The sequence below is a fragment of the Pelmatolapia mariae genome, linkage group LG20, assembly GCF_036321145.2.
Source record: "Pelmatolapia mariae isolate MD_Pm_ZW linkage group LG20, Pm_UMD_F_2, whole genome shotgun sequence".
NCBI lineage: Eukaryota > Metazoa > Chordata > Actinopteri > Cichliformes > Cichlidae > Pelmatolapia > Pelmatolapia mariae.
The window spans coordinates 27,339,090-27,361,367 of NC_086244.1; the positions used below are offsets into that span (position 1 = coordinate 27,339,090).

At 42.7% G+C, this 22,278-nt stretch overlaps 1 protein-coding gene across 1 annotated transcript in view; it reads right to left on the minus strand.

Annotated features, from left to right (window-relative positions):
- Positions 1-212: 212 nt before the first annotated feature.
- dip2ba (disco-interacting protein 2 homolog Ba) overlaps positions 213-22,278 on the minus strand; it is a 43,471-nt gene continuing 21,405 nt past the window's right edge. The window contains exons 2-38 of the mRNA XM_063465549.1: positions 20,994-21,065; positions 19,479-19,634; positions 18,819-18,944; positions 18,455-18,691; positions 18,232-18,360; positions 17,311-17,430; positions 16,920-17,117; positions 16,494-16,585; positions 16,304-16,414; positions 15,969-16,092; positions 15,681-15,790; positions 15,403-15,505; positions 15,253-15,317; positions 15,044-15,137; positions 14,731-14,850; positions 14,499-14,613; positions 14,081-14,220; positions 13,779-13,915; positions 13,175-13,255; positions 12,963-13,090; positions 12,596-12,710; positions 12,309-12,510; positions 12,043-12,155; positions 9,987-10,067; positions 9,708-9,831; positions 9,452-9,573; positions 8,648-8,759; positions 8,133-8,242; positions 6,315-6,445; positions 6,058-6,226; positions 5,461-5,631; positions 5,191-5,252; positions 5,018-5,075; positions 4,815-4,889; positions 4,473-4,647; positions 4,086-4,209; positions 213-3,990 (exon numbers count right to left, since the gene is read on the minus strand). Coding sequence (XP_063321619.1) covers positions 3,738-3,990; positions 4,086-4,209; positions 4,473-4,647; positions 4,815-4,889; positions 5,018-5,075; positions 5,191-5,252; positions 5,461-5,631; positions 6,058-6,226; positions 6,315-6,445; positions 8,133-8,242; positions 8,648-8,759; positions 9,452-9,573; positions 9,708-9,831; positions 9,987-10,067; positions 12,043-12,155; positions 12,309-12,510; positions 12,596-12,710; positions 12,963-13,090; positions 13,175-13,255; positions 13,779-13,915; positions 14,081-14,220; positions 14,499-14,613; positions 14,731-14,850; positions 15,044-15,137; positions 15,253-15,317; positions 15,403-15,505; positions 15,681-15,790; positions 15,969-16,092; positions 16,304-16,414; positions 16,494-16,585; positions 16,920-17,117; positions 17,311-17,430; positions 18,232-18,360; positions 18,455-18,691; positions 18,819-18,944; positions 19,479-19,634; positions 20,994-21,065 — 4,655 coding nt within the window. The 3' untranslated portion in view covers positions 213-3,737. The remainder of the gene's footprint in view (positions 3,991-4,085; positions 4,210-4,472; positions 4,648-4,814; positions 4,890-5,017; positions 5,076-5,190; positions 5,253-5,460; positions 5,632-6,057; positions 6,227-6,314; positions 6,446-8,132; positions 8,243-8,647; positions 8,760-9,451; positions 9,574-9,707; positions 9,832-9,986; positions 10,068-12,042; positions 12,156-12,308; positions 12,511-12,595; positions 12,711-12,962; positions 13,091-13,174; positions 13,256-13,778; positions 13,916-14,080; positions 14,221-14,498; positions 14,614-14,730; positions 14,851-15,043; positions 15,138-15,252; positions 15,318-15,402; positions 15,506-15,680; positions 15,791-15,968; positions 16,093-16,303; positions 16,415-16,493; positions 16,586-16,919; positions 17,118-17,310; positions 17,431-18,231; positions 18,361-18,454; positions 18,692-18,818; positions 18,945-19,478; positions 19,635-20,993; positions 21,066-22,278) is intronic.

Consider the following 22,278-nt stretch of genomic DNA (forward strand, 5'->3'; position numbering starts at 1 on the left):
AACTCACATAAATATTCAGAGCGCATTGTCCATCAGATCCCGAACCGATGATGATGCAAGCATTGAGTGACTGAAGACATGTTGGCATGGAAAAAGAATGACTTGGTTTCACACAAAAGGGCATCTTCTTGTAATGACACTGGAGAACAAAATTGTCAACTTTCCCTTATTGAATAGCACCAATGTCTATTGAAAAGGCTTGAAGGCCAACATGAAATTATAAAACTTTATTAAAACTTGTCAGAGTGAAACAGTAGCGACAAAGCAATAATCACACAGCAGCCTCAGAAACCTCAGAAGACGTGCGACTCCAATTTCACTGGCACGCACACACGCCGTCGGTGTCGGTCACCGATTGAAAAGTGGTTTAATCGACGTGCGACAAAGCCGCTCCTACATCAAACCAGCTGCTTGCAGATAAAGATTGCATCAGGAAAATATTGATGAAATCCCTAGAAAATATATTAAAATTCCAATTTTGGATGGAAAGAGTAAAAATACAGTGGAGGCGACATTAAAAAAAAAAGAACTTAAAAAAAACAAAAAAAACAGGTTTACCATTTTGGGAAAATTCTTACAAAAGACAAAACTTGTTGCACCATAAAAGCCAAATATCACTGCTGAACACACGCGCGCGCACACATACACACACACACTCACATAAAATGATATTGGGAAAGTGCACGTTTGTTCCTGCCCACTGAAACCTTTTTTTGTTGCTTGCAATGTGGTAACCTTAAAGTAATAACAATGCAGAAAATGCTGTCAAGTATGAAAAATCAAGTCAAGTTTTTTTGTTTTGTTTTTTTATCTACAGATTCATTTTCATGTACACATTAACACCAGTAATACAGTATTTGACCTCTAAAATACAGTATACAGACATCTTTATTACTTCACTTTTTAAAGGAGGGTTCTGCAATTTTAAAAAAATCTTTTGAATCACAGGTTTGTTGCGGATTGTTCCCAGTTCATTTTCTTTTTTCTTTTAGTGTTGCCCACATTCAGAATTAATGGGTCTGAGTGATGACGGATATGTTAAAATCAGAAAGGTATGAGCACGAACATAAAACACCACCCTTCCTCTTAAAAAACTTTTTTTTTTTTTTTTAAATGTATGTGTGAGTTTTGAGCTACAAACTGGTGTCCGATTTCTCGCTTAGATTCGGTGAAACAGTTCTTTAAATAAGCAATAAAAGTACAGAAGTTCCACAGGTTTAATAAGGCAAAGCTAGCTCCTCATTCTTGATTTCTTTGTTTTGCTTTTTTTTTTTTTTTCTTAATTCAATGGTCCATTATCGTAAATGTCACCATGGTAAAAGGCACCGACTTGCCTTCAGATTTTCTACATTTATCTAATCAGCTGTGACACTAAATGAAACACGTTCTTTGATATAAGGTGGAAAACTACACACAGACTGAAAGCTAGCAGCTCACTTCAGAACCTCAGACCAAGCCAGGCGAAACCGAACAAAACGGCCCTCGAACACAGCCTACACAGAGAAGTTGGACCTTAATTTTTGTTTAGCGTTTTTTTGGTCTGCTATTGTTTTCAGAGCCTAGAGTGCCAAACTCCAGATTAAGCCTCCGATGTATTAACATCACATTAAAGCCACATTAGAGCTAAACATTTGACTTTATAAAGGAATTTGGCGACTTCACCCACAAAAAGAAAACCTTAAAAACTTCCCTCAACTTTCTAATTCAGTGCTCCTTGTACATTTGAATCTCTCCCTGGAAGTTCCCCGTGCATATCGGGTGATGCTGGAGCTCAGCTGCAGGAGCCTGGATTAAATTGGCCTTTGCTATCTCTCCTACTTTCCTAAGGTTACAAAAATGCCCCTGCAAAACTGTCAGACTGAGCAAGCTGGTTGTCATCTACAACTCAAAGAACAAACAATAGTTTTCACCTCATGAGTCCACAGGATCCAGGCCCAAAAGCTGCAAATTCTACTGTAAAGCCTCCCTGTTGCACTTGCTGTGCCAACTCCGTTCCTACCAGATTTGTATCCCTGAGGTGTTTTCCTCTTCAACAAAACTAAATCCAGTCTGAAATGTGTTCAGTCTAATGCACCAGTGAGAGGTGCATTAGCTGTTCTGGGGTGCACAAGGAGACCACATTGAAGGTGCGATCGCACAAATTTCAAATCATTTCCGGTTAGTTCTTCTCATGGGTGAAGTCACAAAAGTTTGTTGATGGTACTTTGTAAGATTTTTTTTTAAAGAAAATAAATACCCGGTGAGAAAAACTACACATTCATACAGAGACACCACTGTTCTCAAGATATTTCCTTAAAAAACAAAACCTTTAGATGAACCAAATGCTCATCTATACTGGAAAAAATATTTTAAAAATAGCTACATTTGTACAACACAAACAGTGCTGTCATTTATAGTCATACGTATTTATTTCTTTACAACATTTTAGCTGACAGATAAAGAGTAAAGAGAGTTAACTGCAAAATATTACATGGGTTAAAAGGAGAAGAGAAACAGAAGGTTGTCTGGGAATAACTTCAGAACATTCTTGGTCTCCCTCATTAACACCGGGTACTTATTTCTTCTTTAAGAGCAACTCTTGTTGAGCGCCGGGAGGCTGTGAATGCTTTTACATGAGAGGCACAAAAACTGTGACAAAGCCTGAACATTCAGCATAGGCAGCGAAATAACTGCTGTGAGAATCCTTGGCTCGCGAAGCTTGTTTTCGTTTTGTTTCGAGCCCGCATGTAGACGTCACCTGCACTCCCAGCTGGCATGCACACCTAAACACAGACTATAGTTTCGAAAGTTGTTCTGAAAATTGGCGCTTTTTAAAAATAGATTAGTACTATCACAATCATACGAGCTATCTAACCCACCGACTCCTACTCACACCGAAGATGAAGAATCTGTTTCATCTTTACTACTCAGGTTCATGAAGTCTTTCTTTTCCCACACCAACAAGTAATTCAAGCATTTTTTTTAAGATATTTTTTTGTTTTGTCATTGTCGACACTAAGTCTGCCAGCAAACATCGCGTGTGATGGAAAGTGGACGCCACTGTGCACCTGGTGGGCAATTGTGTCAGGACTGCCCGCTGTGGGCTGTGCTTGCTTGTGGCGCTTTTAATACTGATGTGGATTTGCTCTTTTTGACAGCAGCAGGCATGAGGGGTGGGGGAGGCAGGAGAGACAGGAAATCGAGGTGCGAGGACGTAAAGTGCAAGGGGAGAAGTTCCAGTGCACCTTCAAGATTAGACGGGTTTAAAAAAAACAGAAAAATCTGACACATGAGCATGCATGGTTCAGAATGAAAGCAAAAGGATAGAAAAATGAGGGGAGGATTCCATTCTTCTCTTTCTGGGAGTAATTAAAATATCCTAAAAACATGAGTTTGATTGATGAGGGAGAGGTGGGTGCAGAAAAAAAAAAGGATGATGGGATTTCTCCCAGTCGACACGTGCGTCTACCTTTCAGGAGCAGAGAAAGTGTCAGGCCCCACAGTAGAAATCTCAGTGAACCTGGACTGCAGCAATCGAGCAGGTGGAAGTAAAGACAGAACAGTTTCTGAGAGGGAAGCATGTTGTCGTTACAGTACTTGAGTTGTTTCTCGCGTTCCCACGCCGTTTGGCGTTTCCAATGAGTGTGTCTGAGGTTTTAACTTCGGGGCTGCTACTGTACACGTCCCCAAAGTCCTTCTCCCTCGTTGTCTGTTCTCGGAGCCTGGCTCAGGTTTCTGCATCAGTTGGTGAAGGGTGTTCACATGTTGTAGGCCACGTAGATGGGGTCCAGTTGGTCAGCCAGGAAGGAGTCTCGTAGATGCATCCTCTGCTTCTCTCCCCGGGAGTTGATGGGGATCACCCCCGGGTCCACGATGACCACCACTCCGACGATGAGGTGGTGCTCCTCCAGGACCACATTGGTGACGAGTGGCACCAGGTCCAAGGCCTCCTGCTCCGAGCCGCTAAGCTCCGCCACCACCACCAGCAGGTTGGTCCATGTAAACACGGCACTGCGAAGCGAGAAGTGGGAAAAGTTCAGGTTTCTGCTACTGTTTGCTACGAGGATCAACAACGCCATGTTAAGTGCACATCTGCTGCTCCTTACCTCTCTGCGATGCTGCGGTGGGCGCGGGACACGGACGTCTCGATGTCAATGGGGTGATAACGCAGCCCCCTCAACTCCAGCGTTTCATCCAGGGAGCCCACCACAAACAAGGCATCATGGCGATCTGTGGCGGGGACATAAAACTATTTGATTATTTACAGTTCCTACAATATAAAGTGTCTTGTTTTAAAGATCTGGCCACAACTGTGGAACCTGTACCTTTAATAGATTAATAGATTAGGGTCCAATGTTGTGATGCATTTGTGATGAGAACTTTCAGTACAACCGAGCATTTACATTTTAAAGGGTTTAACACCAATTGCTCCTCCAAGTCATTATTACATTATTACAATGTCACGAAACATCTTTTATCAAATGTCCTCTCACCTCCACTTGCATCCAGCAGCTCTGTTCTCTTGATGAAACCCAAGTAACTGGTCCTGGCCCACAGAGTTTGGGGCTCCCCAAAGCTGAGCCTGGTGTTGAAGTGGTCTGCCTGCAGGCTCTCCTCCCCATAAATGGTGTAGTAGCCACTGGCATTGTGTGGGCTGTTCACCCAAATCTGCACCAAAAAAAAGACTTTCTGAATTACTTTGGCTGCTAAATTTTGACAAGAAGAGAGAAATTTGACTAAAAATGAACATAAAATAAATCTTTTGACTGTCGCCCTCTTCCTTTACTCCGTGCCGGTGAAATCAGACGGTTTGTGGCACATGTTTGCGCACTCACCTCACCAAGATGCGAGTCTCCCAGTGGGCCTCTGGTCTCTGGGTTGACTATGATGACTCTCACTCCTGGTAGGATCTTCGAGGAGGAAATGAGAGGAGAATTTCACTTTAAGACTCCTTTAACCAACTCTTTTAGTGCTCTGGTTCTGTGGCCACAGTGAGCATCACATAAGTGAGGTTTACCAGTCAGTGATCAATACTTACAGTGCCCGACTCCATGAGTGGAAGACTCTGTGGCGCTCCTCTTTCCACTAGCCTCACCCTGAGGGACACAGAGAAAAGACAAGCCTGTCAGTCTTTCTGTTGTTGTCCACCAGCTGCATCACGTGACTAATGTGGTTGCCTTTGTGCTGCTTTATGAGACTCTTCAGCCTTACCTGTCGTGACGCAGGGACTTCATGTCAACATAGACAGTGGAGGGGTCTGGTCCAGCAGTGCCCTAGTGATATGGGGGGGAATACAGTAAAAACAAAGTTTTTTAGCTTACAGGACATGAATAAGTTATTATCATAAGTTATTAACATTCAGTACATCTCCTTGTGCAGCTCAGATGACATGGATTGTTATTTTTGTTGAGCAGAACCAAAAAAAAAATGCCTGATTTGGGTCAAAATGTCCTCATAAGACTGCATATTTGCGAAACCAACCTGAAGGCAGATGGCTAGGTTGACCCTTGAGCCAAAGGCGGTGCTGACGGCGCGAGGTGAAAGGCCGAGGTCTTTGAAGAGCTTGGAGAAGGACTGCGTGAGAGCGAGGCGAGGACGCTCCTCTGCTATCACCACACAGCTCCGCACGCACGACAGGTTCAGACCGCGAGCCTGCAGACACGAATGGCTAAAGGTCACTCACTTTTAACAGGTGTAGACTGTAGCTTGACGCAAACATGGACTCTGCATTACTGAACATTTTCATCCAAAGTAGAAGGAAAACCGAATGAGGACAGATAAAGGATAAAATAAAGATAAGCACAGACAGAGACAGATAGTGATTTTAAAACAGATATGATACATGTAAGGCCCATAACGCTGTAAACATACAATCTACTTAATTAGCATGCTAGCTCGCTGGCAGGTGATCTGTCTGAATGAATAAGGTGAATAATTTTTTAAGCCTGAGACAGGTGACAGGTGCTGTCATAAAGTAATTTATCACTGTGTTGTTTGTCAGAGTAACAACAGAAATGACAGCACGGTAATCTAAGAGGAGGAACCACATCTGGGAGATTATGTGAGTGTGTTTGTGACCTTCAGCATCTCCGTCTGGGTGCCCAGGCCTTTGGTGCAGAGCTCCATGACAGAATACGAGCAAAAGGTGTCTCTGATCTTGTACTGACTGAGCGTGCTCAGCCACACGGGCAGCGAGCTCTCCAGCTCCAGGGGAGGGATAAGGATGGACTGGTGACCTGAGTAAACACTGGAAAAGAGAGAAAACTGTCAGCAACAGCAAAGCTGTATGTTACAAGAATAATGGCATTCTGTCTTTATGTTTGTGTTGGAATTACCTGGAGAGGCACCACAGGACGAAGCCCAGGCCACAGTATGGGTCCAGGCAGATGGCTACTTGGCGTGAGGAGTAGAGCTCACACTGCAGTTTAATGGAGCGGCACAGAGTACTGACCGCAGCGTGAGACATCTGAAGAAGCAGAGAAACTTTTAAGAAATCCACCAGACTCACTCCATTAAACTTCACCTCATTAGCATGATTTTAATACCTCGATATGTATCAATAAAGACGTAGTTTGATGACCATTAGAACAGGTAGCATGTTAGAGTTAAAAATGTGTATTCTTCTTTCAGCTGCTCGTTTTAGGGGTCACCACAGCAGAACATCTTTCTCCATCTCACCCTATTCTCTAGCATCCTCCCCTCTCATGTACCCATCAGCAAGTCATGAACCTCCTGCAAGGTCTTCGTCTTTTCCTCATGCCTAGCAGCTCGACCTTCAACATCCTTTGGTCACTACATCCACTATCCCTCCTGTGTACATGTCCAGACCATCTCAGCCTTACCTTCAAAACCTCTCAGCCTGAGCTTCCCTCTGATGTAATCACGACACCTTCAGCTCCATCTCCAAACCATACATCACAGCAGGTCACTCTGCTATCTTGTACACCTTCCCTTTCACTCTTGCTGTTATCCTTCTGTCACAAACCACCCCTGCCACTCATCTCCACCCACTCCACCCTGCCTGCACTCTCATCTTTCTTGCTTTGCATGGTTTACCCCCAGGTATTTAAACTCATATACCTTCAATATCTCCACTCCTTTAATGTATATAAAATCTGATCTAAATTAACCATTTCTTACATGTCTTTTAACCTCATAAAATCAACAGACTCGTACTAAAGATTTGGCAATTGCACAAGTTTTTCTTTTACATATTTCTACAATACAGTGAAAAACAATCATAAGAAATTTCAACAACTTTTATTGGCAAATAAATCAGATTTATGCAAACAGTATTTAGAGGCCCTTCTTCTAATAAGTTCTGCTATTCTCTGTGGCAAGTTGGACATCAGCTTCTGGGCCAATTCCCGCTTTAGCAAATGCGCAAAGCTGACTGCAGTTTGTGGGCTTCTGCCTGACCACACTAAAAGCTTCCTCAAAGAATAACTTCTTCCTCCATCAAAGGAGCACTTTAATGCTTTGTGCATTTTCCAGCATATTGGATGTCTCCAGCACCACGTCTTAAGGCAAAAGTGATAACTTAGTGGCTCTGAGATCATCAAATTAACATTTCGGAGCCACAGCCAGGAAATTCCCCAGATGTTAATGCGATCAAGAATCTATGGTCAAGCCTAAAAAAGTGCGTGAATAAGCAGAAGCCCACAAACAAATCAACCTCAATACCGATGAGGCAGGAGTGAATCAGCTTAGGAGACGGATAGTCAGCGTCCCAAAATGTCAACACACAGTAAATACTGACTGTAGGCATAAATTTGATTTATTAACCAATAAAAAATTTTTGAATGTCATTTTAACTGCACAAATGTCCTTCACTATATCATAAAAAAACAAAGTATGTCAAATAGACAATTTGTGCAACTACCAAATATTTTTGGCCATGTCTGTGTAAATATGAAAATATTGTACATTTTAAAAGTTGCACCAATCTCCATGTCATAATTCTGTTGTCAATATACTGAACTAGACCAGCTGAGTAAAGGTCAAACATCCAAGAGAAGACACAGAAGCAGATAATTAAAAATTTTCTGGCTAAAGAAATTCATATAAAAATAAATAAACGAAATCACAGTCATTTCTGTTTGCTTGTTATTATTATTTTTGGAGTATATACAGGATTTGTGGGAGTAATCTACCTTGACTCCAGTCAGCATGCCTGTGGTGGACACACTGAAGTCCAGATAGGCTAGCATCTCAGCTGTAGGAGGTTTGTAGATGTGTGGAGGCCGCTTTCTTGGAAGATCATCTGTGAGGCGAGGGAAGTGAATTTATGTTATGTCTTTATTGGACAAAATAAATCAAATACTTCTTGCTAATACATCTTGCTCTTAATGCTACAGTCTGATAATAGTCTGGTTGAAAGGGAAGGTGATATCATTTCACGTGTAATTTTATCCTTTCAATGCACATATTAAAAATCCATACTTTTATTTTTAACTCCCTGCAACACTCTTATCTTCAGAAATGAGAGCTTAAAATAACTGAAACCGTACTGTACATGTCTGAAGTTAGTCAAAGCACAAACAGGACATCTTGTGGTAAAAACAATAGCGCTATTTCAAGCTAAACCTGCTAGCATCTAAAGACGTGCACAAATGCAGCGATACCCAGCTGCTGCACGTTACTCCAAAGGCTTTCCTAATTCAGTCACCTGTATCAATGATCGTGGGCCACGTTTTGACATTGACGCTGGCAGCCGCCTCCCTGGACCTGAGGATCCTCATGAGAGGCTGAGTGGTGAGGATGCAGGCTGCTTTGCTCACCTGTGGCACACAACACAGAGCACAGACACGGTCGTTTAGAGCCACAGATTAATGTGAAGCATTCAGTTATTGATATTTCATTGATCTCCAAAGAAAAGCCCAATTTCATTTGCTTTGCCCCAGGGAAATCAGTTATAGTGGCCAACAGAAGTATTCATTTCATTAGTGAAGGGCACTTCCGTTGATGTGATAGTTTATTAAAGTGGTGGCTAAAAAAGGTTCATATTTGTTTTAAGGTCAGCGATGCATATTTCAGTATGCATCGACAGTGTCGACAGTGCAATGTCATAACTGTGCTTTTGTCCCCGTTGCTGTTTGTCTGTCTATTCAAACAGCTCGATTTTCAGGAAAATTGGGAATAAGGAACCTTAGTTAGCTGTGATTGTGGATCACTTAAAAACAAAAACAAAACAAAATGACGTATTTGCGTTAGAGAAGACTCACAGAACTGTGTTCTCATTGTGAACTACTAGTTTTGGATATATTATTACAAAATTAAATAAAAAAAAATAAATTGAACATGAAAAATGAGTGCTTCTGGTGTGTTGATCTTTAAAATAGCTCTTCAAGGTAGAATAAGTACAAAGACAGTTTAAATACTACTCAATGTACTCAAATAATTCCACATACATTACTCCATTATACTGTGGAAATACTTGAGTAAAAAAAAAGCTGTGGTGAAGTGCACTCACGTCAATGATCATGCGGACAGTGGGGAGAGTAGCAGCCAGATTCTGTGGGTGGGGCGGCCTCACAGTCACAGGGATGACCCCCGCGTAGAGACAGCCATAGAAGGCGGCTATCAGGTCGATACCTGCAGAAGTAGGAGACGGGAACCTGGTTGAACTACGACGCCGTTAAAATACTACATTAAACAACAGCACTTTTACATATTATTTGATATGAAAAACTAGGAAGAGGTGAAACGTATAATAACGGCGTGCGTACCCGGGGGATAAAGCAGCACCACGTTGTCTCCTGTGTTGAGACCTCCTCTCTCCATTAGGGTAGCTGTGATTTTCTCTGCTCTCTTGTGTAGCTGAGCACAAGTTGCTGTGCACACTGCTACCCCCTAGAGCAAAAACAGTGCTGGTACAGATGATTTCATACAACAAAATGGATCACCATTTACAGAGTGGCACCATTTCTGAGGTAAAAGAAAGGTAATGGTGCACGACACGTATGCGCACGTTTCTTATGTTTACTGTATGCTCATGTTTAGCCTACCTTAGCATTGAGCAGCACGTATAAAACATGGTCAGGGTCCATTTGGGCTCTCCACTGCAGAGCTTCAGACAAGAACTGGTGCTGAAAAGGCAAAGAAAGGAATCACTCATTACATACGCATCACAGATGGATGATTAAACACACATACAATGTTTTAATGCACAGATATAATTACACAAAGCGGCACTGTTGGCAAATAATAACTTATTTAAAAGTGATTAAAGAGAAAAATATTTTAAAGCTTGTCTCCAAAATAACAAATAAATATATAATCAGTCTTCTCTGCAACAGATTTGTTCAATTTAAATAGAAAACACTTTAAAGTACGTCAAGGACACAGTGTGACGCAACAGGGGCACAGAGGTGTCCAGAGTATTTGGTTTTTTTAAGTTGTGAAAGGTCATGCTGGGACCATCTGCACCAGGAAGGAGGCAAACTGGAGCCACAAACTAACAATCTCTGGGCCTTTAAAACAAAGGGGTCATGACAACTTTGATTAAAAAAAAAAAGTTTCTGCAAGTCCCTCAGAATGCTGTTTCTTAAATAAAGGTACTTCACAAGATTTACGCAGTTACATAAATGAGTATTAATAGAACTATTAATGTCATTAGCCTCTCAATCTGTGGTGTCAAAAAGCCAAGGAAGCAGTGCACCAGACACACAAGGACAGGACCTGAAAGTAAAGAATCCCTTTACAAGACAGAAACCAGGTGACCACTAGGAAGCACGTAAAAAAACAAACATTAAAAAAACAAGTAAAGATAACACCATCTAGACGTACAGGGATATTCAGCAGTATCGCACCGTCAGACACTGGAAAAGTAATCGTTTGTGCCACCCACTCTCTCAATCACGCAACACGTCGTGCTCTGGTCAACAATGAGTGAGGAGTCACATCATGCAGACCAGCTGCCCTGGCAACTCATAAAGCCATGCTGCACGTGGGAGCGTCACAGTGAACACAGGAAGCAGAGGTGCACGTCAAAATACTTCTAATTAATATTCTAATTCGTACTAATGCACAGGATATACGTATAGTACATCACAGTATATTATTAGAACATCTTCTGCAGTTATATATGCTAAGTGACAGATCATAATTGCTTAAGCCTTGCACTTGCACATTTTGTAAAAGATAAGAAACTTCCTCTCACTCAGAGGAGATCAATGTCTTTTAATTCATTGCTGACTTTTTGGTCTGGCAGAGCTGCAGCAGGCTGCTGGCCAACTCCAGTCTTAAAATAAGATGGCGACGTGGGACTATTAAATAAGGCCCTGATGAATGTAGGATGTGACCTCATTTGTAATGTGCTGCTGTATATTAGTTTTAATGTGTGGACCTCTGCTGGACAAGGAAGCCAGCCTGCACGGTCATCTCGCCGAGCTAAGCTGTACCTGGTGGCCGTCAGGTTATCACGGCTGACTGACAGAAGCAGCACGAGCAAAGAGGCGGGTGGGGGGATGCAGGGGGGAGGGGAGGCCAGACTAGAGCCTTACCATCATGGTGGGCCACATACAGAGCTAAAGCCCAACCCAAGCAAAGTAAAGGCAGAACAACAACAGAGATTTAGGATAAGGCATCAGCAGTCGTACTGCCTGACAGACGCAGGCTCATCTCATTAAACCTGCATTCATGGCATGTTTACACATCAGTTTACCTTACCAGTTTAATTTGAACAGGTTTGTATGACATTAAAATGATTAAAGAATTTGATCATTTTCCAGTTACTGCATGAATTAAGCATTTTTTTAGCCAAAATCCAAACAAGTTCAAGCTTATAATAATGTCAATACAGCAATCTGAACAAAACAATTGCTCATTAATCTTCTGCCATCTATAAAGCAGCCATTGCAGTTTTGCTATAGCGTGCAAATCTTTTATTAATGGTCTCACTGTGCAGGTGTTGTACACATCATAGACACTGACTCCTTTAGATATTAAGGCAATTCAAATTCCTACAAACTAAACTGCTGAAAAACTGTGCTGCACTGTGCTAAATCCACTACTAGACCTCATATATATGAAATCAGTGGAGTTTGGTCTGTGTGGCAGTACCTTTCGAATGAGATCCTGGTCCTCCACCACACCCAGCTCTCTCCCTATAGCCTGGGCGATCCGTTTCCCTGCCACCAAGTTGCCAACCAGCATAGAAGCTGGACCAACGTCCACTGAGGAGATCAGAAACAACCAAGAGTCGGTTACACAACGACAAACTTTCAACTGCCAGCTGATGGCACATCCTCATTATTTCTAGCTCCCTCTTCATGCTGCAGCTTTATATTGTATACAAGCATGATTCCATAATGTCTAAGACAACCCACCTGGCTGTTTCTGCCGGGGCTTGGGCAGGTTTGTAACACAGGTGTGTGGGCACATGAGGATATTACAGGGGTGAAGGTTTCCCTCCAAAAAGTTCTGCTTGGTTTCACAGATGTGGATGCCTCCCAGAGGCGTCTTTGGGAGGGTGTTGGCTGGGACGAGCGCGAGACAGTACAGGCCAACCTGGTGGATACTGTCAATGGCCTAAAGATGGAATATGCATCAAGCACACGTTAATACAGTATAACATAATATTAATCAAGATGATATGAGCAGATGTGTGATTCACCTGCAGCACTCGACTCATCCACTGGAAGCTGTCTTCTTCACTGGCATCGGGCCTCTGCTCTGCCACAATCACTATCCTCTCATCATAAAACACCGTCACAGAAAACACTGCGATCCTGCACAGATGCCAACAGAGGAGTGAGTGCAAACGCACAGCTAGACAAAGTAACCAGCAGAAGCTGCAGGATGCTGAAGGGATTTTTACTAATTACCAATTAAATATCACTAAATTATCCCTGCTCACATGTGTGCGTCGCTAGAACATTCTTACTCAGTGTGCATTATGAAGTAATGTAATGCATGAACACACACGCTGTGAACCACAGTGAAACCTCACTGTGGTTCACAGCGGCCTGTCAGTGTCTCACCTCCCCCTGTAAACTGTTTTGACAGGCTCCACTGCTAGCGCCGTGGCCACCAAGTCGTCTGCATTGTGCCGTCGCCCGCTCACCATCAGGAGCCCCTCAATCTTTCCCACAACAAATACCAGACTCCCCTGTGGAGCAGACATATTTAACTCAGCACAGACATCCAAATTGCAGAGTACTGGAACTACTGTAATTGTGTATGAGCGACCTACCGGTCCCACGAATCCAAGCAGGCCAGTTCGAGTGAAGGGAATTTCTCCAACGGGCGCTCCGGCTTGATTTACTGGAATCACCTAGAAATTAGCACAGATGAGAGAGACTAGTGTCATAAATACAGCACAGATTGCATTTCAAGGGTAAATATACTGCATACCCCAAATACTGCAGTTGTAGTAGTACAACATAGTATAAGCCAAAAAGAAACACTTAGTGGGGTTCTATTAATAAAAATAATGGGACAATATTTAAACTCCATGAAGTCTATAAAGCATTTTATTAGTAAATGAGGAAATACAAATAAAGCAATTATTCAGTGACGTCTGTGGCTCCATCTAGTGGGTAATTTAAAACTAGTACTCCTTTTCCATGGGTCCATATTTTAAATTCACAAGGTCAAACAAGAAGGGACGGAGCTCATTATAGCAGAAATAAGAGGGGACATACGGAGACTGATGTAAACTTCATATCGTGTCTCATTCCACTAATTCAAAAGCCACAGTATGTTATACCTTTTTATGCCATCAACATTTACCATTTTAAAAGTAAATGTTGGTACAAAGCTGTAATTTGTGTGACAACATTAAACCTGTGACAGACCTCAAATGTGTTTTTGGTGACACCCGGTAGGCCGTAGTACATGGTGCCTCCAGCACGTGAGTTGATCACGATCTCTCCTATCTCATCCGTCTTGCACAGCTGAGGAGATCCCTCTGGTTTCACAATGCACATCAGAGCTGAAACGAACAAAAACAGGTCAAAACATGAGAATTATGTAGACTTGAGCTTCTGTATTCTAAAAAAAAAAACAAAAAACAGGTCATACAGTAAGAATGTACAGTAAAGATGTGACAGCTGCTGCACTTCTGCACTGCCAATTACACCTAACAGTTGTGGCTAACCTCCAGGCATAATGTGACCCACATCCTGTACAGTCAGAGCAGAGTTCTTGTCTTCTGTGTTCACCCGGATCACTCCGTGGCTCAGCCCGCCCATGGACAGGATGGCCCTGGCTGGCAGCGGAGCACCTCGCGCACCTGGCCTGTACAAGGTAAAAAAAATGTACATGCTTTTAACTTTTTATTCTGAAAAGTGTATTTTTCCATTTTCATGACCCATACTATTTGCGAGTAATTGCTGCATCCCTATTAATATTTACAGATTTCATGCATTTTCAATAAAGGACGTCTCAGTTAAATTTAACTGTATAAATTTTGTTCTTACAGAGATGAACAAAATTTATACAGTTAAATTTATCCCTGTATGTGTGAAAAGCACGTCTCTCTGTTTATCTCTTTGTTCGTGTGGTTCACGTTGTACCTGCGGATGGCCACAGTCAGGGCCTCGGGAGAGGTGGCACACGGACAGATGACCTCAGGCTTCAGACCATGAGACTGGAACACATTCAGGAAAGCGTCACACGAGGACACAGACCCTGAACGTAAACAAAGGATGAAAACATTAACAAAAGTAGGTGAAAGCAGCTTAAATCCACAGCACAACATTTTAAAATGGCCATGTATAGTGACTGTTTATTACATGAGTTACTCACATGGGTTGGCTCCATCAGCTACTATAAGCATGCGTATTGAAGACAAGTTGATGTCTTTCTGTTCTTTATGGGCCATCATGGCCCAGTGGAGGTCACGGCACTTCACCAAGGCCACACGTGCTGTGAGAGGGTAAGAAAAATCCCATAAGCATAATTTCTCTACTGCTTTCTTATTAAAACATTTTTCTAAGATTATTATTATCTAGCAGTCTGTAAAATACTCTGTTTTAATAATATTGTTTGCTTATTAACTAAGCAAACATAGTAAAATTATAAGAATATGGAGTATAAAAGTAAGAACATTTGGCTCAACCTTTGTGAATGTGAACCCTTTGCACCCAGGACATGGGACAGGCCTTCATGACAGCATATGGCACAGTAATGGTGTGAATTCTGTTCATGACACTCTGCAGGGAAGGAAAAAATACATATAAACCAACAGTGTCAATAACATACTGTACCACACACCAAAGTAATAAAGGGCCTCTAGTCAGCAGCAGAAAGCTAAACATCCAGTCTCACCGTTAAGACGCCATGCCACAAGCCCATATCTTTCTTACAGTCCAACACATTGACCAGTGTCTCCCCTAAGATAGAAAACACATGAGCAAATGAGTGCGTTCACCAGCTTCAAGTCCACAAAGTTACATACAGTGTTTTATAGTCTCTGACCTTCACAGTAGTTACAGGCTTGTGTCAAAGCTTGACAGTGAGTTAGCATGGCGATCTTGGACACAGCGACTCCCATCACTGTTCCCTCCTTACTCGCTTTGTACTTCAACGAGAAAGAAACACACAGATGTCAACAACATGTCAAAATTAATATCAGAGTCAAATAATAGTGTGCGAGTTACAGAAGATAAATAATTGAATATATAACAGTTTACTAAAGATAAACTGATTGAATCTAAACTAGAATGGAGAAATTAGAAATGCATTGAACTGCCTACCTCTATGTAGGCAGTGTCTGTGTTGGCAGTGGGAATGTGAGGCTGCCAGTCTTTGGATGGTTTGGTCAGGTACTTAGTGTCGGTCACTACCCATTTCATCCTTGGCCAACCTGCAACACGCAGACACAAAGAACATGGAGCACACAAAAACTATTACAGCTGTCACTAAGAAAAAAGGACATGTATTCAGCTGCACTAATTACACTAATATTGCAATAAAATGACAGCATCCAGAGATGATTCCTGATGAGCCAGCAGCATTAGCAGAGGCAGTTTAGTCTTGCTGACCTTTGAACTGGATGATCTCTCCATTTTGTGTCTTGGGCAGCCCTTTGAGACACACCTCACTGGTCAGCGCCAAACTCACACCACAGCTGCCCAATAGGAAGCCAATCTGCTGGCTGCCTGCATCCTATGAAAAGAGGCTTAGGTCAGGAAACGTCAACACACAAGGACAGGCAAGCAGACAAAACTGTGACAACTAAAAGAAATAATAATAATAATAATAATAATAATATACTGGTGAGGCTCTCATTATCATAAGCCATGCGTTTGGTCCTAAACATGTGTAGCATTTTTCAGAAATCCCACAGAAGAACTGCTATGAAAACAGGTATATTTACCTGTCGGGACAGCGGCACCTCAATAGGCACAGGTATGACTTCAGCTAACAGACAGCCATAAAAGGCCACCCAGAACATGCCAGGGTCACTGTTTGGATACACCAACGCCACCTAAGAAGCAGAGAAAATGATTTTCCTCGTCGTGCTACTTTACAATTTACTTAGGAAGAAATGACTGACAAACTCTTACTCGATCTCCAGGTTGAAGGACAGGCTCAGTCTTTGTGCCCAGTTTATTCAGAAGGGTATAGGCCAGTTTCAGACTGCGACTCCACAGTTTACCTATACAGGTTTAAAAAAAAAAAAAAAAAAAAAAAGGAGAAGAAAAATGTCATCTTGTTTTCCAAAGGCCAGATTTCTTACTGTTAAATTGCTGTGTATTATTGTTGCATAACTGTTCCATGATCGCTTAACTTCCCAACCCACTATGGGTCCACACTGGAGGCAATGCAATGTGGGAGTTGTTCTACTCGGGCCAACAAATATTTCTTCCTTTGATCCAGCTCATATGCAAAAAATATACCTGACATTTATAGAGTGGACACAACAATACAGACACCCGTATTTGTGCCTCAAAATCGACTTTAATATTCCTACGAGGCGACGTGTCGCTCACCATATGTGAGTGTGTAGAGTGGTTTGCCAGTGATGTCCAGGGCAGTGAGGGCAGGGCTCTTGGCCTGAGTGGCCCCCCAGCGGGCAAGGGCAGCCTGCAGGGCAGGAGGCCAGTTACTGACCACCCCGAGGGGCTCCCCCTTCACTGGGATGATTTGACGTCCCTCGGGCTTCGGGGTGTTGGGGTCCGGTTGGGGAACTAGGCATGAGAATTGGCAAGCAAGAAACTGTGAGTACTGGGTGTAACGCTGTAACACTGTGGTGTCACAAAACTCTGGGTGATTTCCTAAAGAAGTGAAAACCCTTTTCAAAACAACCAAGAGGATTTCCGTGCTGTAGTACACACAACAGTGAAAATCAAGCATGACATATTGTGTTGTTATGTGCCACACCTTCTACGATTTCCTCAGAGTCATCGAGGAAGAATTCGCTGAGCGGTGGTCTTTTGGGTCGTTTGAGTGTGTTCAACAGCTGCTGGATCTTAGTGGACACCCTGCTGCTGACAGGCACGCCTGGACAAACACCGAGAGCAGCCGCCGTCACCAACATATGCAAACAAACAATGACACGCAGACACCCACACATGCAAGTTTATTCAAACATGAATCTCTACTTTAACACACGCTCTCTCGCTCACACAGGCAGTAACCTACGCACTAGCACAGTCAGGAACAGAATCAGCAGCAGGAAAAATTTGAAAGGGAAATTTGCACACAAGGAGACACAGAGTGGACAATTCTTTCAGGAAAATACAATAAAGGAAGATTTCTACTTCTACACCTACAGCATGAGACAAATGTAAAGAGAGATAGATATCAGGATGGAAAGCAAGCTACTTGGGGCCTCTTCGGCATCCCTCCCCTTCCCCAGGTTCGATGTATATTACCTTTTCTTTTTCCTTTTTTAAATCAAAGTCAAGACAGGGACAGGATTAATGGACCCAAAAGAAAGAACACAAAATATCCGTCGTTAGCAGCATTCACCACACAGTGAAATGAGGATGATGTTGAAGGTGATCGAGGATGAACATGGGTAGATTGTATGTTGATTGGAACACATTCAATCACTTTTCTCACTGCAATGCTTTGAACCACACAGTCAATGCAAAACAGTAATACATCTTCCGATGTCATGATTAGAATACCAAAATGAACTGCTTGAAATGAGGAAAGAACCAAAAGACAGTCACCCAGATTCCAAATATTTCAGAAAATGAAGAATACTTTAGAGGTTTTTCTCCCCACATAAACCTTTATATATATATTTGTACCATAGCCAGACGTTAACAGACATTCTGGCTTAAGTGAGTGTACCGTCAGCAGTATCCAGCATGCTGGAGCGGCTCTGTCCACGGCTCATGCCCCTGACTGCTGGGGGAAGATCCACCCTGGACCCTCTGTCTTGAGAAGCAGAGGACGTCACATCTGGGGGGACACTGTTTTCTGTTAGGGCGGAGAAAATGCATCATTAATGGCAGTGACACTATCACTGAGATTTATGGATTAACGCTGGGAGTTCTCCATCAGGACAGTTTACCAATGCGTGTGTGGGCTAGCACGTCAGCTAACAATGAAGCAGCAGGCTGAGGCTGGGGCTGGGGCTGACTCTTGGGCTCTCCATGGGAGAGGGTGGAGGAAGCAGATGAGGATGTGGAAGAGCTTTGGACGGAGCGGTTGATCCAGTAGTCGGGGCTCTGCAGGGTCTGAGCTAGTGCTGCACTGAGTGCTGCCTTTCTGCGCAGTGAGCCTTCATCCTCTGATGCAGAAGATGTGTCTAAGAGTAAGAGAAAATGTGAAAAAAATTATAATTCAATAACTTTTAATGTTTAGGTAAGGGTATTTTTTAGGAGCTACAATCACCAGCAACCATCTGATCTCAGAGTGGGAGGAACCAAGCTTACCTGGAGGTGTGCAGGTATCTATGGGAGACTGGACAAAGGCTGAGCGCCTCTTGGTTGGCATGGGAAGTGCCATTTTCTCCTCTTTATGCTTGGCCAGTGCTGCCTGGACAGCTTCTGTATGGATGTCTACATAAATATAAAATAGAGAATAACCAGAGTGAGAAAAACAAAGAAAAACAACAAGGACAAGGCCAAAACCTGTAAACTTCAGGTTAGTGATCATGATTAATGGCACTCATTAGATTGATCAGTTCTCTGGATAATGGAAAAATCCAACTAACTCAGTGAAGATATCCAAGGAGAATTATAGATTTACAGAGGTCACCCTCAGATGATAAGGATGTTTAGGAACAACCCAGGAACCACCAAGGCTCAAGCCTGCCATGAAGTGGAAATTGCTGGAGCACCAGGTTATGCCATTAGCGCGCCAACGTTAAACCCTGTTGAAAATTTGTGAGGATATATCTCCCAAATAAATGAAATTCTATAATTGTTTTAACAATTAAAGTTAAAAAAATGACTTGAATTGTTTGCATTCATTCCACTCTTGTTGTACCTTCATTCCAAATCAAAGAAACTATTTAAAGGTAAACTCCATGATGTAAACTTTTGACCCCAACTGTACCTGTGTGCTTTTGTAGTGAATTTTGTGCTGCATACCAGATCTGTAGCGCTCGTCCCTGGCGCCTCCGCTGCGGTGTGAACGATGGTGTCTGGAGGCTGAAGAGGTGGAGGGGCCCGGGGCCTCAGGACTGGGGCTAGGGTCGGCACTGCGGCTCGGGGAAAGCTGCACATCTGGTAGAGGCAGATCCACATCTACAGAACAGAGGCCAGCATGTGAAAAGTCAATAAAAGTCTATATTTAGGGGAACATTAATAAAAGCAAAACAAACAATCTAACATGAGATCCAGGAAATTCAGACAAACAGAGCACACTCTTGCTTTACATAATGCTATTACAGCAACGTGTAGGCATAAATATTATATGACCTTCTCTGAAGCTCTCCAAATTTAGCCTCATACAGAGCCTGTGAACAGTGAAATAAGGACATGTACTTGAATGATGCAAGTTATACTGCTAACAGAGTACATGAAACTGGGTTACATTTATATTTTTAGTCAACTGTCTTTTCCTCCCAGAGGGAACTGGGTAACTGAGTCCCTGAGGAGATGATGGTTTTGAGGGATAACAGGACCAGTGAAGGAGCACAAGGTCACCCCTGGAGATTCAAAGCTTTCTGGTGTATGCTCTGACATTCAAAGCAAGCTGCCAGCAAAAGTCAAACGAAAGCAAAAATCACTAAAAACAATGGGACTTTCATTCTAGTATTAAAAAGGTTTTTCCAAATGAAATCTAGATTAATATACAATCTTTGCGTGTAATCACATAAACGTTTTGGCAGCACAAGTCAAAACAAAGGTTAAACTAGAGGAAAGGGAAGTGTAGTGGTGCTCTCTTTTTTTTCTTTTTTTTAAATAGCTTAAAGTGATACATCGAGAAAGATGTTTTTTTCATGCCGCTGCTAGCATGGTGCAATACTTTCCGAAGGAAACACCACACCCTTGCTTGAGGAAACTGACAGACAAATCAGTTTGTCTGACACACAGTAACACAGAAGCTTTAGTACTTCCCCACAGCTGTAAACTGAAACCAGTTTCAGAATGTATCACATTTACTGGGTACGCACTAAATGCAGCAGAAAGTCTGACAGGAACTATGGGTTTGTTCATCTGTGGCTTACCTATGGTGATGCAGTTATTAAAGATATTTGTGCATCACTGGTTACCTTATGTGCAATTCTCATTTTGGCCACTAGAGTGCCACAGAAAGCCAGAAATTATGTTGCTAACTTGGACAAAGACAATCAACACTCACACTGAGAAGTCAGTAAAGTTTCTTCTCAAAGAAATGAAAAAAGAAAAAACTACAATACGACATAAAGAATCCATTTTTTTCCCCTCTGTTGTTCTTTTCACATGTGAAAGAATAATCAGCTCAAATGTAAATTTGAGGAATCTTCTTATGCAATCTAGCCTTTTTTTGCTTTTCAGCCTGAACAACAATAACATTGCTGACAGGGGAGGCGGAAAAAAAAACAAATGGAGAAAAGGAAGAAGGAAGGCTTTAATGTGAGATGAAAAAAATTCCAAGAGCAGAAGAAGAACTGGTCTTACTTGGCAAATGGGAGATGTAGGAGGCCAGCAGCTTGGCTCTCTTCTTCTCATAGCCCTTTTGCGTGATGTCACCTAGGAGAGAGGACAGCAACACCAAACTGTTAGGTTAGTCATAATTACCACACAAACTCCAGACAACTACGTACACACAGACTCACAGACACACACATGTACAGCCTCTGCTTTCACTAATACATTTTCAGAGGGTTGAGTCATAATAATAATAATCCACTTTAAACCAAATCCACTGAACTCCACATGCTGACAGCTAAGTCCATTTACAACAAGGCGAAGAGATAACGCCATTGTTTGGCCTTACATTAGCCCCAGTGAATAAACATGCCTGCTGGCTATAAAACCCAAATATGATTCTGCCGAGCAGCACGTAACTAGGCAGAGAACAATGCCAAAACATTGGGAACAGTTGGGATGGTAAGCAAAGCAAAAAAGGAAGCCATGTGAGCCAGTTTCACATGGGACTCGGTCATTTATCTGTCCCGACCTTTTCCCACTGTAGACCCAGCACCACCCCTTCCTCATTCGGCCTCGGCCTGGCAGGATTCCCAGTGATACTAGAGTGTGCTAGAGAGCCGCACAGGCCTGACAAAGTCCATTTAACTGGGACCCCAAAACACACAGTCTGCTCACGGAGCAAACATGCATGAAAGACACACCCTTACATACACACACTCCCCTTGAAAACACAAACAATCCTAATGCTACAATCTCCCACACTCTCTCTGTTAGTCGCCTTCTTTTGTGTCCAGCGATAACACCACATGCTATGTCAAGTGCCAATCGCCAAACGGCTGCTTAACCTCAATCCCCTGACACCTCCTCCACACTGACCAGCGACAATGAGGGGGACCTACAGAGAGCATGGGGGGGGAGAGAGAGAGCTGAGAGTCACCAGCAGCAACGGGGAATGCAGACCAGTGTGTGCATTAAGCAACAACGAAAGAAAATAAGGAGAGAAATGGTGAGCCAAGGTTCAGCAGGGAGACTGGCGGGAGGTGTGCTGGATAAGCCGGGGCTGGGTGGGGAGTTTCGTGTGTGACTGAGATAGAGTGTGTTTTTTCTTAAAGTTTTCTCACACTCTGGTCACTATCCACTGGAGTGTGGGATTTGCTTGTATAAACAAGAGAATCAGAAAGGAAGTCCCCTCTATGACTGTGTGTGTGCCTGCCAGAATGGGTTAAATATGAGACTTCTTTCTTTTTTTTTCATCCTTCCAATACAATTTGGAGGTTTCACAATACTCATATTATGAGAAGCAGAGTAAAAG